General features: G+C 38.2%; 1 protein-coding gene across 1 annotated transcript in view; it reads left to right on the top strand.

Moving 5' to 3' along the window:
• The window catches only part of PIEZO2 (piezo type mechanosensitive ion channel component 2), a 656646-nt gene that overhangs the window by 575491 nt on the left and 62032 nt on the right, over window positions 1-19123 (top strand). Inside the window, exons 29-34 of the mRNA XM_064294736.1 lie at window positions 1215-1304; window positions 2794-2915; window positions 4025-4096; window positions 8509-8615; window positions 9914-10012; window positions 13509-13623. Coding sequence (XP_064150806.1) covers window positions 1215-1304; window positions 2794-2915; window positions 4025-4096; window positions 8509-8615; window positions 9914-10012; window positions 13509-13623 — 605 coding nt within the window. The remainder of the gene's footprint in view (window positions 1-1214; window positions 1305-2793; window positions 2916-4024; window positions 4097-8508; window positions 8616-9913; window positions 10013-13508; window positions 13624-19123) is intronic.

The following is a 19123-nucleotide window of genomic DNA, read 5'->3' as shown; positions in this document are numbered from 1 at the left end:
GCCAGAAACTGGACTGTGAGGGGGCAGCAGTATAAGCCCACACATATAGAAAATGTGGGGTGGCCATCTTTTCTTTTCCCGTTTCTAGGATTAGCAAGATTTGAGCATGACTACATGCTAATGAGGAGGATTCAGTGGCAATGGCAAGGTTGAAAATGCAGAAAGAGAGGACTAAATGAAGAGAAGGCATGGTTTGGGCTGTGGGAGGGTACAGGCCCTGCTCCCAGAGCAGGCTGCAAGGGCAGAGCAGCACCTCCTCCCCAACTCCCTAACTCTGTCACTGGAGGGAAGGTGTCAGTGGGGCAGCAGCAGGAAGTTGTGGGAGTTGTTGCCTCAAGACATATTATCTCTGGGAAGCTGAAAGCTGGAACATTTGTTAGGGAGTGAAAAGCCACTTTGAAATTTGAGACACTTGGAAGGAGTTTGAAGTAGCTGCTATAGAGAAGCAGGAGAATTTCCCAGTGGTGTGGAGGGTTCAGGGGACAGCGAGCTGCCCATCTGCATTTGCGTTTTTCTCAGCAGCTGACAGCAGCCATACTCCAACAGGGGAGGCACACCATCAGGTCCCCACAGTCTGGGGACTTGCCAAGGAGATGTGACCAGATGATAATGGGACAGAGTTGAGGAAATTAAGAGGGGCTGAGGAGATTGATGGGATGTCAAGTTGGCTTGGAAAGTGAGGAAGAAGAGAGGGAGCGGGAGGCAGGAGGAAGAAAGTCAGGGAGGCAGGGACTGGAAGTCCCATTGATGAGCAGGAACTGTCCATACTTCCTTCAGGAAGCCCCAGGTCCACTCCACACCCTCCCCTGCTCAGTGAGTGGAAAACCAAACAACTCGCTCCTGCTTGTAGAGTCCTCCCTCGTAGTAAGCACAGTAAGGTTAGGTGAGTGACACCTCGCTGAAGAATAAGATTTGGGGGACAATTTGAAGAGGTGCATGGCCTTTCATATCTTGGAAAACAACCTGCCTTCTTTTCACTGATCTCACAGGGTTGTGAGAAGCCCACTAACTCCCAGGTGGAAGTCTGTGCCTTTTCCACCCCCTAGGAAGGAGCTTCTGGACTGGGCCGTGGCGACTCCAACTCCCAGCCAGGAAACTTCAGTAAACTTCCAGAAGAGAGATGCTGTGTTTTCTAACCCTGAGGAATCATTTTCAAGGGAAGGTGAACAACACAATAAAAATGCTGATTTGTTCTGTTTCCAATTTTCCTTTAGAGGAGCTGAACTTTTCCAGGCCACAATTGTAAAGGCTGTAAAGGCAAGAATTGAGGAAGAGAAAAAGTCCATGGACCAGCTGAAGAGACAGTAAGAATGTATTTCACTCTCATTCTCCTTCCTTTTATTTTCTGGTTCAAATGACCACATTTAGCTGGTCTCAGCTCTTGGGGAGCCTCAACCCCGAGACAAATCTGTTTGTGTCAGCTTTCACTATTCCCCAGGTATTTGCTCTTGTGTCAGGCCAATTGTTTATACCTGTGAGCCTGAAAATGAATGTAGTTTAAAAGAAAGATAGCTGCAATTTGGTGGAAAGGTAAGCAGACTCAGAAGAAGACCAGCATCCAAATACTGGCTTAATTGCTGACTTTGGGACTTTGAGCAAGTCAATTAAATTTTCTGAATGTCAGTTACCTGTTTTTCAATTAGGGCTGACAATGCTACCTCCTGGGTTTTTGTAAAGATTAAATGAGTTAATAAATAAGACAGGGGTTTGCCCAGTGCCAAGCACTTGGAGGAAATGTCATTACATCTGTGGGTTAAGGGGAAAAAAACGTAGAGTCCTAGCTTTGGAAGGAAATAGAATCCAGTCTCTTAGGGAAGAAACTGAGGACCCGTGGCATTAGATGACATAGTTGGCAACTAACTTGAGGTAGAACTAGGAACATGATCTGTATTTCCCTATATTCAGATCAAGACTTATTTTCCCTACACCATTCTGGTCAAGTAATGGGCTGACTCCACCCAGAAGATTTGAGGAGAATTCATTTTTCTTTTCTTTTCTTTTTTTTGATTAGTGCTTTGAAAAGCATTTTCTCAGAATGAAATTTTCAGTTGGGAATGGACCTTCTGAGGATTAGTAGCACTTCATATGTTTGGGACTCATAGAATTCAGAACGTAGCCACTTTCTCTGAGCAAATGGAGACACCCCCTCAAACCACCAGGCAAACTCCTGAAATTTGCATCTTCATTCCATCCTGACCCTATTTACCAGCTTTTCCCCATACAGAAATGTTTGCTAGGATACACTGAACTATTCAGTGACATGGTTATCTTCGTAATCAAACCAGTAAGTCCTATAAAGGAATACAATGCCAGTGCAAAATGGGGTGACTGTTGTATTTCTAGCTGTCTGAATGAGCTGCAGAGGAATAAGACATGTGGACCCACATTTAGAGCACGTTCCTAATTTTTCACAAGTGAGACCTGTTATCATGCTTCACTTAGCTGAAGTTTTGAGAAGATAAAGGACTTATTTTTCAAAAATATGCCATGTTCAGAATGGCTAGGATATGAAATGTGAGTGGACATATTGAACTTTAGCATGGCAGTTACTATTGATCACATTATTAAGACTAGTACCTGTGTACTGCCAATTAAGATGGATATTTCTTTAAAAAAAAAAAAAGCAAGGAGATCCTTGTTGCTGATAAGCAACTCTTTCACAGTTCCTGAGTAATTGACCATTTTGTCCATGATTCCAGCTAAATATGTAACAACAGTGTAAGGCTGAAGTGCTGACCTTATGATAACTCTGCATGTTGTTCTTGGCATTACTGATGCTGTTTGCTTTTATAGGATGGATCGCATCAAGGCCAGGCAACAGAAGTACAAAAAGGGTAAAGAGAGAATGCTGAGCTTGACCCAGGAGTCGGGGGAAGGCCAGGATACCCAAAAGCTCTCCGAAGATGATGATGACAGTATGTCCAACCTTTGTCTCTGCCTCAGGTCCTCTGATAGTGAATAGAGCATGATGTTGGCTACAGCTGTAAGACAAGGTTTCTCTTCATTCTGCCAGTGTTAGCAGTGTACTTTTTTAACTCAACCGTCTTTACCTCCCCATTGTGGATAAGTTTATTTGTTTTACAAAGTACACATTTAATGAGTGAATGACTTTAGGAGTGTCTCCCCTTCAGTAAGACAGCTTTCTCATGCACATAATCTAGTTTCTGCTTCACAGACACCTGTTTCTGAGAGAAATTAGCATGTCTTTGCCTAGTTTATTCCTTTAAGGAAGATATTTCAGATATACAGTCTACTATTATCTGTTATAAATTTTATGCAAAAATGAAATACGTATGCATATTTTATGTGGCCTCTAAATATTGGTAGTTAAAGTATCAGTCAGTTATTGCCTGTTCTAATAACCTGACATGAATGAATATTTATTATGTCTAGTTATATGTTTGTTATATATCTAATTAGAGTTTAAGAGGTCTTTTTATAGATGTTTGCATGTTTTTTCTATTTGAAGAGAATGAAGAAATAATGTATAATTTTTTTTTTTTGGGTACATTCATAGTACCTGCCAATCACCAGTGAATTTATATTTCCCAGCCATTTATTAAAATGGTTATAAGCAAATTTGCTGGTTATTGTAATGTATGCATTTTAACAAATTAGCTGCCACTCAATTATTATGTTAAATTTGAGGGGTGTGATTCTTTTCAGTTAATTCAATAGAAAATTCATTGTGAGGTGCATTTTTGACAGGAAATCCCTTCTTTTTTATACTTCTTTATATGCCTTCAGTTACTAAGACGAAAGTGAAAATGTGGCGTGCTGTTTAACAACAGTTAGTATTTACATTGTGGAATCACCTGTTAATGCATGCATACTTTACAGATTCAGTATAATTCCTTTTCCTGACCTCTAATGTACTTTCTTTGAAAAAACTTGAAAAAATGTCATTTTTTTCTATGTACTTTTACAACTGATCTAGATTTGACAATTGAGTTGTTAAAGCGTGGTTTTCAAAATTTGTTTTCTCGCTGTGTAAGAATTAATATTTGGACATATTTTATTTTAGGAGAAGCAGACAAACAGAAAGCCAAGGGCAAAAAAAAGCAGTGGTGGCGGCCTTGGGTTGATCATGCTTCCAGTACGTTTTCGCGATCCTCTTACAATTTCATCAACTTTAACCCTTATATCCTTGACCAGAATTCAGGCATCCCCACGACTGTATGTTTGGTGCATGGTTTGATCCTTGTGACTTGATAGGGGGTCTGAGTGTGGGAAATGGTGATGCCAACGGTTCTCTGAGTTCTGTGGACAGATTCTGGCTAAAGAAAGCTAAACATGTGACTTAAGAACTCTTGAGCAAAATTTTTGGCCTCATCAAGGGAAGGAGAATTGATTATTTTATTATCTAATCCTGAGGTCTAGAGCTCTGCTGGTATTTACTTGTTTCTGGCTAAAAGCGTCTATTAAAAATGAGTTTTTGCTTCTCCTTGGATTCTGATTTAAGGATAATTATTATGGTCAAAAGCATTCATGACCCTCTTTGTAAGGCACTGGGCACTGATGCCACTGAGCCTCCCTCCCCCCTCCCACAGCTTTGATTTTATTTGCATTTGGAGTTTTCGGCCTATAACGATGGGTGTGACTTAAAGGCACTTACTCGCTCTGCCTCCTCCCCAGTTTCCAAAAGGCTCAGAGGCTGCTCTCAGAGTTCAAGTGCCTGGCCTGTGTCGCAGCTGCAGAGCCACCTGCTGCCCAGTGATCACCAACTGAAAGTGAAAATTGGAAAACACTTTTTGAAAAGTAGAGCTTGATAGCCACCTAGAATGCAGTGTGTCTCCCTTCTGATCCTAACATTGAGTTAGGACTTACAGAAGTTTGTGGCTGTGTTTGTTCTTCTCAGCCAAGGAAATGTCACCCACTGTTGAATGATGGCATTGTAATAGAATGAGCCATTTCACTCTAGTCCTCTTTAAATTTGTTAGAATACTGAATAATGATTATTTTGTGAATGATTTATAATGTCCTCAATCTTTTATAGCCTACATCTCCATATCTGTATCGAATCTAATCAGACAGGGAATCACCCAAAAAAAGACACCCAAGAGCCATAAAGTCATACGTTGATATAATGGGCTCTGCTGATAGAAAGAATATTGAGAACTACTAGAAAATCAAATGTATCAAAATTTTTTTTTTAATTTTTAGGATCACATAGATCTGATACTGGCCTCTCTCACCCAAGAAATAATTTCCTAAAATCAGCAAACTAATTTAATGAAGAAGTATTTGAAATCTGCTCAGTAAATTTGAATGTAACTAAATTTAATTCAAATATTGAATTTCAGCATTGTCAGAAAGTCCATGAGTTATAAATGAAGTGAGTTTCATTTAATTCTTTGTCCAAATCAAAAGACAGAGTTTCAAGTTGAAATTCTGTGACTATCTTATTCATTGTTCATTGGCTTGTTAGTCGTGCCAACAACCTAATAACATAGTGCACCATGTGCTGATTTCTATCAAGTCACAAGTAAACTGTGCCTCTCTTTCTGTTTTAAAGGGCCCTTTGCCAGTTTAAAGAGACCTATCCATTTCTAAATTTTGTCATATTGAATGTTTTGCCATTTCACCTGGGGTAAAATCCTGTTGCAATTGTGGTTGTCTTTCCTTTTCTCACCTAAACGTTGCATTTTGGAAGGAATTGGATATGGTCTTTGGTAATCATCTTACGAGTTGGTAATAATTTAAAGAACTATCAGTGAAGGTTATCGACTTTAAATTTTCTGATTCATTTCACCCTCATTATATCAAGTTCTTGAAAACTGATATTAAACTAGATGTGCCTTGTTACGATACCTTATGGTGCAATAATGCAGGAATGTGTGTAATTCATAGTTTGGAATCAGATTCTGAAGGTGGTGTTAAAATCTCTCTGCAAAGCTTACTTCCTTTTATAAGCTCATGAGGAAAGAATACGTGGCTTATTTCTTAGATTGTGAGGAGTACCAAAGCTTATCTTTAGACCTGGAAGCACTGTATTAAACACCCTGATTCTGATCTGTTGAGTTTTAGGCTTTCAAACAGATATTCCGTAGAGATGCTAAGTATAAAAATAAGTGCAGTTGAAATATCTTTGTGTAAATCTGTTGACAATATAAAGATATTGTTCTATTACTGCTGTTGTTGGTAAACAGAGAAGATCCTAGTACGGCCCGTGGGTGACACACCTCCCGTTCCATGCTACGTATACACATAAGACTGCATTATTGCTGTTCAATGATACCTTCCATTCCAAAGTCGCATGTCTCCATAGCAACTCAGTACTCCCGAAACCAATGCCAAGCCTCACTTCTTGTTAAATATATGAAATAAAGGACCAGACTTCTGGGGATACAAGTGGTAGGATTTCAAAAGTTAATTTCCTGCTTAGTAGTTCAGCAATAACATCGACACCCATAACATATGTGTGCACACGAGTAGAGACAGGATGGATCTGCAGTCACAAACGTATGTGTAGTAACTTTTCTTATAATCGTTAAAGATAACACTAAAGAAAATGTTCTTTAGTAACTTCCTAGTTTTATTTCAGGAACATGTTATAAAGGAACACTTCCTTCTGTGTGTGTGTTAATTCCACTTATTCACCCACAAATTGGTGATTTTTTAATGATAAAAATCAATGTTATGACTGCTTGAAATCAAAACTGCTTGGGCTCCCTCTGTCCCTATGGATATAAGTTATAGAAGGTATGATTGAATACAATTTAAGCTATTGTTCATTTGAGAACCTATAATGAGGGTAAAATGCTCAGTTTTATAATACTCTGTTTTTCCCAAATGACCATGTGACCACAGAGTCTGTGTAACTTTCCTTCGAATCTCTCAGCTTACATGAGGCATTACTTTCATGGTCTTCCTCACTGTCAAATGTAATGCTGTGACTTTGGCTTGTTCTGCTTATTCTTACCTTATGTTGTATTGCACTTATTTCCTCAGGCCTGGGCCCGTTACTATGAGCCTGGTTCCTTCTTCAAAATAAGAATCACAAATTACAATGCTTCTGTTCAAGGATATAAGGCCCAATTCATTCACTCTGCATCTTCATGAATGGAGGCTTCAGATTCACCTGAAATCATGGGCAAAAGTACTTTTGCTTTTGACCAGGTTTAATAACACTCAAGCAGCTAACTGTAAACAAGCCAAGGTTTTCCATTACCTTACAATGTATGAGTCCAAAAGATAACTTAAGACATCATATTATGTCATCCAAAAATGTCTCAGCATTTGAAAACCTGGATATAATTTTGAAAATATTGATCTGTTTTTCTACAATGATGGTGCAGTTATTGTAGCATCAGAAATGCATATACTTGGTCTCATTTCTCTGAAAAAATCATCATCAAACTGATAAAGACTTAATTTCTCCAAATCTCGGGACATGTCAGCTTTCTTTGCTCTAAAGTCTTACCACAAGCAAAATATTCTCGCAGGGAAATGTCAGATGAGGCAAAGACAGTCCGTAATGTCTGTACTGTATGTCCTATGGCCAGTATAGTTCTCCTCCAACTAAAATAAGCTATGAGGATCCCTGATGGCACAGTGGTTAAGTTCTCAGCTGCTAACCGAAAGATCGGTGGTTCAAACCCACCAGCAGCTCTGCGGGAGAAAGATGTGGCAGTCTGCTTCCATAAAGATTATAGCTTTAGAAACCCTATGGGGCAGTTCTCCTCTGTCCTATATGGTCGCTGTAAGTCAGAATTGACTCAGAGGCAATGTTTTTTGTTTTGTTTTATTTTTATGGGGTGCTCCTTGTTGACCAGAAGACAAACAGAGCTAACCCTGTGGACAAGTCTGCCGTGCCTCCGTCTGTTCCGGTGGCGATGCATAGAAATCACCAGAGTGGTGGTGGTGGTATTTCGGTTGTACTTTTTGTATTTTTTAATGTTAGCTGCCCATTTCCTGCTCATGGCAATATGTTATTTTTTATACCTCCTTCAAATATATTGCCGTCTATGTTACTCCCCTGCGCTACCTGTGGGGAACCCAAGTCTGCACAATATAAAGTGAAGTAGGAGGCTGGTGACACCAATTCTAGGTCACCGGTCATTGGCCTGTAACCACTCGGGCCTATTGGAGCAATGATGAATCTTCCACTTCACTTTGGCCTTGTCTAAAGAACCAAAATTGCTGAACTCTGACACCATTGTTTCCGTTACTTTGACCATCTTGGCAACCAGATTGGTTGCTGCAGAGTTGATCTGATTTATCTGTGTAAAATTTATAAAGAAGATGGAAGAAGATAGTGGCCATAGTGGCTAATTCACTTATGTGGCTTAGACAAGGCCTCAAACTCAGTGGACCAAATCATGCCAACACTACGTAGTGTTAGCCTGAAATGAGTTCTGTTCATCTCTTGTTTCTTCCTCACTACCAACATCTCTTGCTGTGGCCTTTTGTGGACAATTTGTGTAGCTTAAGGGGTCATTTCATTACTAAGCCCGCAATTATCTCATATCTCTTTCAAGAAATAAGTAGATATTCTGTTTCGCTTAGTGGTCAGAAGTGGAGATTATTATTTGTTTGAAACGGATAGTGAAGAGGAAGAAGAGGAAGAATTAAAAAAAGAAGAAGAAGAACCTCCAAGAAGGTCAGCGTTCCAGGTAATTGTGGGACTGGGGAAAATAATGTCCTTTGCAAGGCAGCCAGGTGTTCTTACTGACAGACCTTGATTTCAGGTCTGGGTCTCTACTGCCTTATTCACATGTGCGACAGCTCCCAGAAGCTTGCACTCCTCATCTGACATTGCCGAGCTCTGACTCACCTGGGGTACTGCTTGCTCTCAGCGCTGCCACAGTACAGGCCTGTGAAAGCTGTGGGTCTGCCCAGTCTTCATTCACCTACATCAGCAAGTGTTCTAATGCTATAAACAGAAAACAGAGCTTCCTCGGGGGACCTCTATTTTCTCGTTGCAAGGGGAGGGGAGAAGAAACCTTCTTTTTTCTGGCATTGCTTTGTACTGCTTGAATGGACTTATGTTTCAATATATGATAAAATAATTTTTATTTTTATTAAAATACTTTCATTTTGAGATAAAACAAATTATTCCTGAAGGTTTTAGAATTTATTTAAGTATAAAAATATCTAGTGTAGTTTTCATTGTTCCAGTTTAACGGCCTCTCCTTTTCAGAGCCTTCAGTGTTTTTCAGAGCCTGCAGTATTTTTCTCAGCTGGATAGCTCACCAGCCTCATACAGTCTGTCTGGTGAATATATAATCAATGCACATTAAAGATGAGGCTTTGTCTTTAGAGCTACCCATGGGATGAAAATGTCTTTTATGAAGGAGACACCCTAGGACTGTTGAGCCTCTTGTTATACTATGTAACCTCTTGTTAAACTGCAAGGCAGGAAGAATGACACCCATCAAAGTCACATGATGTGGGAGCTTGATGTTGCTTGTGCCCATGCTAAGGCCATTGCCAGGATGATGGCCAGGTCTTTTCACATTGGCCAGTTACAACCATCCCCGTCCTCCCAATGAAATGGAAGAACTACGTTATCACAGAGATACCTTGCTCTCTTGCTTCCTTACTGGCCCCATTGTTACGTATATGTTTCGTGATGAGCGCGTTTGTGTGCATGTGTGCCGCTACCTTGTCCAATACTAGTGACTCACTTGTTTATTTTTATTCTAATGAGGTGTATTTCTAACCATTATTCATCAAACAGCAAAGGAAAGAACACGAACATCTTCACCATTTTTTTTATGGGTTACGTGCAATGATTGGGTATTTTCCTTCTTGCTAACTTACAGGCAAAGCACATTTTATCCTAGCTTCGATGACTGCCACATCTTAACCTAGTCGGTATAATTGTAGAGATAAACTCACGCAGACGTCATATATTAAATTATTAGTTTTTGTTTTTTTCTACTAATTCTTGCTTTGTCCTTCTTTGTAGAGAGCTATTGGGAAGTTTGCATCAGCCATTTTAGCCTTGCCAAAGTCTGTCATTAAACTTCCCAAAACTATTCTTCAGTATTTAATCAGAGCTGCAAAGGTATTTGATGTTTTACTGACACGTAGTGTGTGGCTCTCTGCTCCATGAACTTCAGACAAACGTACCCCCGTTGCCCTCTATCTGCATTTTCCCTGCTCTTATACACTGTGCAATGAAGGAAAGATAAGAATTTTAAAAAATTAGGCAGACCTTTCAAAAGGAGTTCCTAAAAGCCAAATCTTTTTTATTATCTGACTCTTGTTTTAAAGTCGATGCCACGAATGTCCAGAAAATAGGAAGAGAAAACGCAGATAGACATGTACTCTGTGTCCTCTGGTGTCTTTGCCTAAGTCCCATCTTGTATTAAAAGGCTCACATCTGGTTGCATGCATCAGTTATGAGTCAAAGTAAAATAGTTTTTCTCAGAAAGCTGGTAAAATTCTGGATAAGCAAATAAAAGGCTCATTTTGCTCCATCTGCTTTTTGACTTCCATTTAGTCTTCCTAATTTGGACCTTCCGTTTACTATTCTGAATTCGATAAAGCCCCTATCTAGGCAGTTCTTTTGCCGTTTACAGCCTGTTTACCTCCTAACTCCCATTCAGTGATGTTCTCTTGAAGAAGTTACTAAAAATTATTTGGTGATTCATCTAAGGCACGACAAATTATTGAGTACCTGTGCAATCCATTACTGAAAATCATAAATTAATTACTATTCGTATATTTTATAGAAAGCTTTTCCTCTTGAACTCAGTCTGGGACTTATCCATTTTGTCCTTATGTGCCTCCAGTGGTAAACCAATAGTTAGGATGGTGAGCTAGACCAGTGCTTCTCACATTTTACCTGTGGATTTTTTTGAAGAGCAGGTACCGATTCAGCAGGTCGAGTTGGGGACTGAGATTCTGCATTTTTCTCAAGCTCCCATGTGAAGTGAGACTGCTGGCCCATATTTGATGAGCAAAGTTGAGATTTCCAGTCCCTTCCATTTTTAAAATGCCAGGAGTTTAATACTCACTGTTAACACTCACTGCTAACACTCAGTGTTGCTGTCTCCCTACAGCCCTTTTTCTCTTTCTTTTTTTAATGACCACATCAGTCCCTCAATTCATATCTAAGAATGTACTTAAATGAAATATTACAATGTAAGTATGCCCCATCTTTAAAACAAAGCATCTCCTTATATAACAGCAGAAAGAAGGCCCAGGACAGATGATGGAACTTACTTATTTCAGTGAAGGATATCCACTTCAATAAAGCTCAAAGAATAAATGTACTTTTGCGTAGTAAATTTTTCGGTAAAGTGAATCCCATTTCCCACTAGGTGGGATAATATTTACAGCTACAAAGCAAGAATTGGGAAGTTTCCCTAAGAAGCTTCCCTTTCTTTACTCAACAAGGATTTCTTCCTCATCCTTCTTTATCAATGTTTTCCTGTACCAGTCAGACTGAGGCAAAACTGACCCTCCAGCAGAAGTTCCTGGAGCTATAAAATATTTGTATTTCCAACATCCTCACTAAGAGGATTCACCTACTACTAAGGAGTTGTCATATGGTTCCCCTCCTCCCTGCTTTCCCTCTTCTGTGCTTCTCATCTCAGCGAGAAAGCAAGGATGGGTTTCATAACTGAGGTATCTTCTGTAGAACCAGGAGTCCCTCAGTGGTGCAAACAGCTGGGAGGCTCAAGTCCACCCAGAGGCACCTCAAAGGAAAGGCCTGATGATGTACTTCTTAAAAATCAGCCATTAAAAACCCTATGGAGCATAGTTCTACTCTGACACACATGGGGTCACCAGGAGTTGGAGTCAACTCAATGACAACTGGTTACTGGTTTATGGAGACCCAGGAGTTCTCTTCAATACTTCAGCATGTTTATGGTATGCACCTTTCTTAAAGACTTCTCCAGTCTACCTTAACACCCTCCTCTCTCCTTCTCTCTTCCTATCAGATGTTTCATTTTTCTCCAGATCAAAAGAATTCCTCCAACTTGTGTGTCTAGTACATTCACAAATCCTGAGTTTTTGTTTGTTTGTTTTTTTCTATTTTTAGGATTCTTGTATTATCTAAAAGAAATATTGTAATAATACTTTTTTAAAGGAGATATTACTATATGTTACTTTTAGCCTGAAAATTTCTTAAGTTTAGTAGTTCAGGTTCTTTTAAAAGAACCAATGAAACAAGTTTGCTTATTAAGGTACTAAACCTCAGAGATATTCTTGATAGAATTCCCAGTTAACATGCTGAATAAACACCTACTATAAATTTCTTTATTTGGTCCTTCTTCTTCAAATTCCAGTTTATTTCTCATTTTTAAACATGTTTTTGTCATAAAATAGGATAATTTTTGCCTCTCAGGTTTGTTATTTGGAAATAATACAAAATGTTGCATTTGTATTATTTGCCCCCAAGGTTCAGATTTCTAGCAGTGAGAAAAACCAGGTGTTCTTCCTTAGCAACCTATGACTTTCACATTTCCACATATGGAAAATTGAATCCTTTATTTTCTATTGATATCATAATACCAATGGTTTGCTCATGCTGTGTTTTTCAAAGATTTCAGAAATCTGAAAATAGTATAGAATAAAATAAAAGTGTCTGGGTTTACAAGAGCCCCAACAAAACATTCATATAACTTTATCATCATAATGGAAAACCCAGCTTCCCTGAGACCCAGGTGTGTCTGTGGGTGCATGAGGGGCATGCCTGCCTGGCTTGACGATATAAGTGGCTGACTCTGTATACCAAGGTTTTCTTCCTCTATCTTCTGCATGACTTGGGATACTGTGGCTGGGTGGGCTGTTGAGAATTGCTGTATTGTGGTTATTGGTTACAATATAATATTAACTGTGACCGTTTTCAGCTTTTGAGTGAAAATGACAAAAGGCAACCAAAAGCACCATGGTTTTCCTTCCATACTCTTCTGGAATAACTCCTTAACTCTTTCAGTCACCAGTGCTCACTTTCTTGGTGTTGTTGGAAGAAAACATTAAAATGCCATGTTTTTTCCTCTGAAAACCCTAATCTAAAGCCCTTTCTCAATTTGCTGGTCATACTCAGCTGTTACTCACAAAGGAGAGTATCAAATGTGCAGAACTATTTGCCCAAAGTAAATAAGACTGTTAACAATGTTTTGTTTTTTATCAGAGTTTATTTATGATGGGAGAACATTAATAATACTTAGTGAGGCTTCCGGCTTACTCATATTATGTGTAATGCAAATGAATCAGTAATTAACTAATTATCACAAAGGGTGGCAGTATCACAGAAGGTGGAGAACTGGCTATACCCACAGTTTATCTCATGGTTGTCTATGATACCTACCAAATAAAATCTACTCCCAAAATGTCTGTCTGTTTCCATGTTTTAGCTCATGGTAATGAAATTAGCAGAAGCCAGCTCAACGTATTAAGGTGGGAGAGGAATATCTAGTTATGTTAGGGGAAAAAAATATTTCCAAAAGTCAGAAAGATTGCCGTTGTGTGTTTTCAGGTATAGGTCCTTTTTCTTTTCATTTCATATTGTTAAAAAGCCAGAAAATAATTCAATGTACTCCATTTAGTTTGTTTATCAAGCCTGGATAACTGATCCTAAAACAGCCCTCCGACAGAGACGCAAAGAGAAAAAAAGGTCTGCCCGAGAACAGCAGAAGCGACGGAGGACAGGATCTGGGGAGGGTGAGTGTTGCTGGTGCTCCCTCTCTGTGGCCCTCAGAGATGAAGGAAGAGCTGCAGGGGACAGAAGCTTGATGGGGATGAAATAAATAAAAGATAAGATTAAAAGCTGTTCTTGGGAAAAGCCAATAAAAAACAATTGCAGTTTGATTAAGGAAAACACACTTAAGCAATACTCAGGTATAAAAAATGAAAAGTAACTGCAGACACAGAAGAAATTTCATAAATTCTAAAAGAATACTATAGTCAACATTATACCAATAGGTTTGAAAAGTTTTATAAGGGGAAAAAAGTTCCAAATTACAGCAATACACACCCAAAGCAGAGTTAAAGTGCAGGTGGACACTTAGGAAAACTACTTTCATCATATATATCAGACTAAAGATTAGTATTCTGGATTAAAAAAAAAAAAAAAAACTCCTAAAATTCAGTACAAGAAAAATTCAACCCACTAGGTGAAAGGATATGAGAGGAAATTCACAGGCCAGAAAACAGAAATGGTGCTCAGCCTGGGAAACACAAATCACATATTTTGCATCCTGATTTTTATCTATCAGATTAGATAGATAAACATAACATCATGTGTTTGGGAGGTTGTGGGAAATTAAGTACTTGAACACACTGTGAATGGTGTTGTTCAGCAGTGTATCCACTTGAAGGTCCAGACATCAATATCTACTAAAATTTCCACCATATGTACCCCACTACTGAGCAGTTCCACTTCTAGGTATGTAATTTAGCCTGAAGCACTGTTCACACATGTGCACACTGACACATGGCTAAGAATATTCATCAACTATTATTTGTTAATAACAAAAATTTGGAAACGTCCTTACTGTCCACATAAAGAATAAGAGTCAAATAAATTATGTCACCAATATATTGTGGAATACTATTCAGTAGCCTAAAAATGAGATAGATATCTTTGAACGGACATGGAGAACAATTCCTAACGTACTGTTAAGTGCAAAAAAAAATCGAGTTGCAAATTGAAACCATTTATGAAATGGAACAAAAGTACCTCAAGACATTCTGGTGTCTTTTTAACAAGTGCATATAATGCAGGAGAAAGATCAGGAAGAGTATTTAGCAAGTTAATCACAGTGGTTACCTCTTGAGGTGTGGAGAGATTGAGATTTACTGGTATGATCAGAGGGGACCTTAGGCTTATCTATTACATTTTGGTGCCTTACAAAGAAAATGTATGGTTTCTTATAAAATTAAAAATGGATCCAAAAATAAAATAAAAAGAAAACAAGTTCCAATGGAGCTCTAATTGCAAAACCTCTTTCCTTTTTGAACATTCTGTGCCCCCTCCCCCACCTCTTGGCAACTTTCTTTTTACTTTATTAGCTTGAAAAGATGAAATTAATCCACAATCGATGTAACCAGTCAAGCAGTAAAGAGGTAGACAGGTAATCTGCCTCACCCTGATCCCCTCGGGACCTGCCCTCTAAAGTACCAAATCCTAACTGTACATGGTGTTCGCTTCCACGCCTAGTTTCCTTTATTTGTTTACTTGCTTTCAAAAATGAGCTCATGCTATATACATTACTCTTGTTCTTTCATTAACAATGTACCATGAACATTTCTCCAGTTAGGTATTTATAAAACTATATAATTCTTTTTTAATAGCTGCAAAATATCCTGTAAGGGTATGCATAATTTATTCAACTATTCTATCATGAATGGACATAAATTTGCTTCTAGATTTGTGTCACAGTGAACAATGCTATAATACCCTTATATAAATATTTCGGGGCCCTTGTAGTGCAGTGGTTAAGAGCTCAACTGCTAACCAAAAGGTCAGCAGTTTGAATCCACCAGCTGCCCTTTGGAAACCCTATGGGGCAGTTCCACTCTGTCCTATAGGGTCACTATGAGTCGGAATCAACTGAATGACAACGGATTTGTTTTGTTATACAAATATTTATGTACAGTGGTACATATGTGTGTGTATCTAAATGCACACCAAACAGTCAAGAAAACAGGCACTTTCCATAAGATAGATTATCAAAAGTGGGATTTTTTAATTAAAGGGTGTGTCTACTTTTATTTAAATAGATATTTAGCCAAAAGGTTTAGTAATTTATACTCCTACGAGCAAGGTAGAGACATGTCCATTTTCCTGTAGCTTTTATTTTATTTTTTTTTTTTACATGCAGGTTATTACTGATTTTTGTTATTAGTCTTTCTCAGGGATGACAATGACTTTTATTTTCATTTGAATTTTCCTAGCTTATGAGCTGAGCATTTTTTATTTTAATATTTTCTTGGTAATTTATATGTCTAATACTAAGATTTAAACATTGGTATTACTCTTTCATGATGTTACTCTATCGTTTGTCTTTTTCTTATTAATATGAGGGCTATTTTATTTATATATTAGAGATGTTATCCTTTTTTCGTGTATGACAAATATTTTTTCCAATATAATACTTACCTTTGATTTAGTTTATGGTAGATATTACCTAAACAATTTTTAATTTTTTCTGATAATGGACCAAAATTTCTCTTTGCAGTTTCTAGGTTTCCATTTTGCTTAAGAAAGTCCCTCCCCCAAATATTCTGCAGATATTTTCCTATATTTTCTTCTAATTTTATTTACATCTTGAATTTTTTATTATGCTATGAAGGAGAGATCTAATTTTGTTTACTTTTAGATGGATAGGCAATTACCGTACTTTTCAAAAATAACGAGCACCTTCTACGTTTGTAGGTCAACCCTTCCGCCCTCCGTGAGGTATTTTCCTAAGTGCTGCTATGACAATTATTTTTTACGTGTTACTGTAAAAAAAAAAAAAAAAGTATACCGCACTTACAAAAATACCTGGTGCAGGCAGGGTGTGGCTGGCAAACAAATGTAGAAGGCACATGTTTTTTGTGTAAAGATATAGTATGCTATCCCTATTTATTACATTAGTCTTCGTTTTCCTGTTGAATTCAGATATTACTTTTGTCAACTTTAAGCTCCCGTTGATACTTAGGAATATTCCTGGACTCTGTACCCTGACCCGCTCTTCTGTTGTCTGGTTCTGGGCCAATGCTATGTGCTTTTGAGCCCAGTAACTGTACAGTCAGTTTTAATATTTGGTAAGAAAAACTCCCCTCACAATCTTTTTTTTTTTTTTTTTCAGAATTGTCTTTGATTTTCTCAGTTGTTAGTTCTTCCAAAATTATTTGGCCAGTTCTAAAAACGTGTCCCTTAGTCATCTCCATAACATCTCGTTACTTTTTATCATATGGAGAGGCACCACTGTTCTCCTGTAAGTCAAAGGCAATGGTCAGCAACGATTTTAAAATATTGGGGCTTGAGATAGATTTCTCATCCCTTCTCGGTCTCTTACAGACAGATGAAGCACATAGATTCTGTCCTTCTGAAATACTAGGTGCTTTTATAGTGAAGTGCTTGATACACACTAACCATTTAACCCCACAATAGTCCCATGGTGTTTCATTATCCCTACTGTACAGATGAGGAGGTAGAGTCCCAGTGACTCAAGTAACTTCCCCAAGGTCACACAGCCATTAAGTAAATGGTAGATCTGGAATTCATATCAGACAGCCTAGTTTTAGAGCATTTTGTCTTAACTAGTAGGGAAGACGTGATAGGAAAAACCTTTCCTAATAACATAGAAATGACAAAGTATCATTAAAAAACATCAGTGTAGATATTCTGGGACCAGAGAAAGAAAAGATTACTTGTGGCCAGGAGTACCAAGGGATGCTTTGTGAAAAGGTGGTGCTTCAGTAGCGCCTTACCTGCTGGCAGGAGAAAGCAAGGGCGCGCGTGAAAAGTCAAGGGAAGGGCAGCTTAGCAGTTCAACACAAGGTGTGAAACGGGGCCTAGAAAGCAAGTAAAACGGAAAATAAGTTTGGAAAGGTTAACTGGAGTGAGATCGTGAATAGTATCAGGCAGGATTGCCAGATAAAATACAGTAGCCCAATTATATTTGAATTTTTGGATAAACAAGTAATTTTATAGCATAAGTATAATTTGGACATACTAAAAAAAAAAATGTGTTGTTTGTCTGAAATACAAATTTAACTGGGTGCCCTCTATTTTTATTTGCTAAATCTGAAAACCTTAGCCTGAAATAAGAGAATAAAAAATAAAATGAAATTCTATGATGTCGTTTTAGGATGTGATGAACTAAAGCTTACAATGTTATTCCAAGATACTCAAAATCTAAATTTCATAGTATGTACCAAGGTCAGCAAACTTTTTCCATAAGGTCCAGATAGTAAATATTTTAAGCTTTGCAGGCCATGGAATCTCTGTTACACTGACTCATCTGTGCCACTGTAGTACAGAAGAAGCTATAAGCAATATGTAGACAATTGGGCATAATTGTGCACCTATTAAACTTTATTTATAGACATTAAAATTGGAATCTCACATAATTTTCTCGGGCTCAGAATATTATTATTCTTTAAATTTTTTTTCAACTATTTAAAAGTGTAAAAACCATCCATGAACTCATGTTGTTGTTGTTCTTCGATGCTGTTGAGTCGGTTCCGACTCATACCGACCCCATGCACAACAGAATGAAACACCACCCGGTCCCATGCCGTCCTCACAGTCACTGTTATGTTTGAGCGCATTGTTGCAGCCACTGTGTTAATCCATCTTCCTCTTTTCCTCTGCCCTCTCTTCCTTACCAAGCATGATGTCCTTCTCCAGGGACCAGTCCCTCCTGATCATATCTCCAAATTACATGAGACAAAGTCTCACCATTCTTGCTTTCAAGGAGCACTCTGGCTGTACTTCTTGCAAGGAGCATTCAGGCTCTACTCCTTCCAAGACAGATTTGTCAGTTCTTCCGGCAGTCCATGGTATATTCAATATTCTTCACCAACACCATAATTCAAAGGCATCAATTCTACTTCAGTCTTCCTTATTCATTGTCTAGCTTTAGCATGCTTATGAAGTGATTGAAGATACCATGACTCGGGTCAGGTGCACCTTGCTCATCAAAGTGACATCTTTGGTTTTCAACATTTTAAAGAGGCCATGCAATATTTTGTTTGATTTCTTGACTGCTGCTTCAATGGGTGTTGATTGTGGATCCAAGTAAAAAGAAATTCTTGACAACTTCAATCTTTTCTGCATTTATTATGATGTTGCTTATTGGTCCATTTGTGAGGATTTTTGTTTTCTTTATGTTGAGGTTTAATCCATACTGAAAACTTTAGTCTTTGATCTTCATTAGTAAGTGCTTCAAGTCCTTTTCATAGGCCACCTAAAAACAGGCAGCAGGCCGGATTTGGCCCTGGGGCAATAGTTTACTGACCCCTGATACACATGATTTCTATTCTGGAATGGAGTAAAAGAGAACCTGAAAGCTATGAATTTTTTCAATTTTACCCCAAGAACTCTTAAAATAGGTAGAAAGTCTCGCATTTAATTTTAAAATTCCTTTTAATCCGGGAGGGAGAGTAGCATTGGCACTCAGTTTCACCTAAAAGTAATTTAACTCCTCTTTTTTTTTTTTTTTACTGA

Source organism: Loxodonta africana, chromosome 11 (genome assembly GCF_030014295.1).
Source record: "Loxodonta africana isolate mLoxAfr1 chromosome 11, mLoxAfr1.hap2, whole genome shotgun sequence".
Taxonomy (NCBI): Eukaryota; Metazoa; Chordata; class Mammalia; order Proboscidea; family Elephantidae; genus Loxodonta; species Loxodonta africana.
The sequence above is the reverse complement of the archived record's forward strand: the minus strand, read 5'-3'. Positions and strand labels throughout refer to the sequence as shown.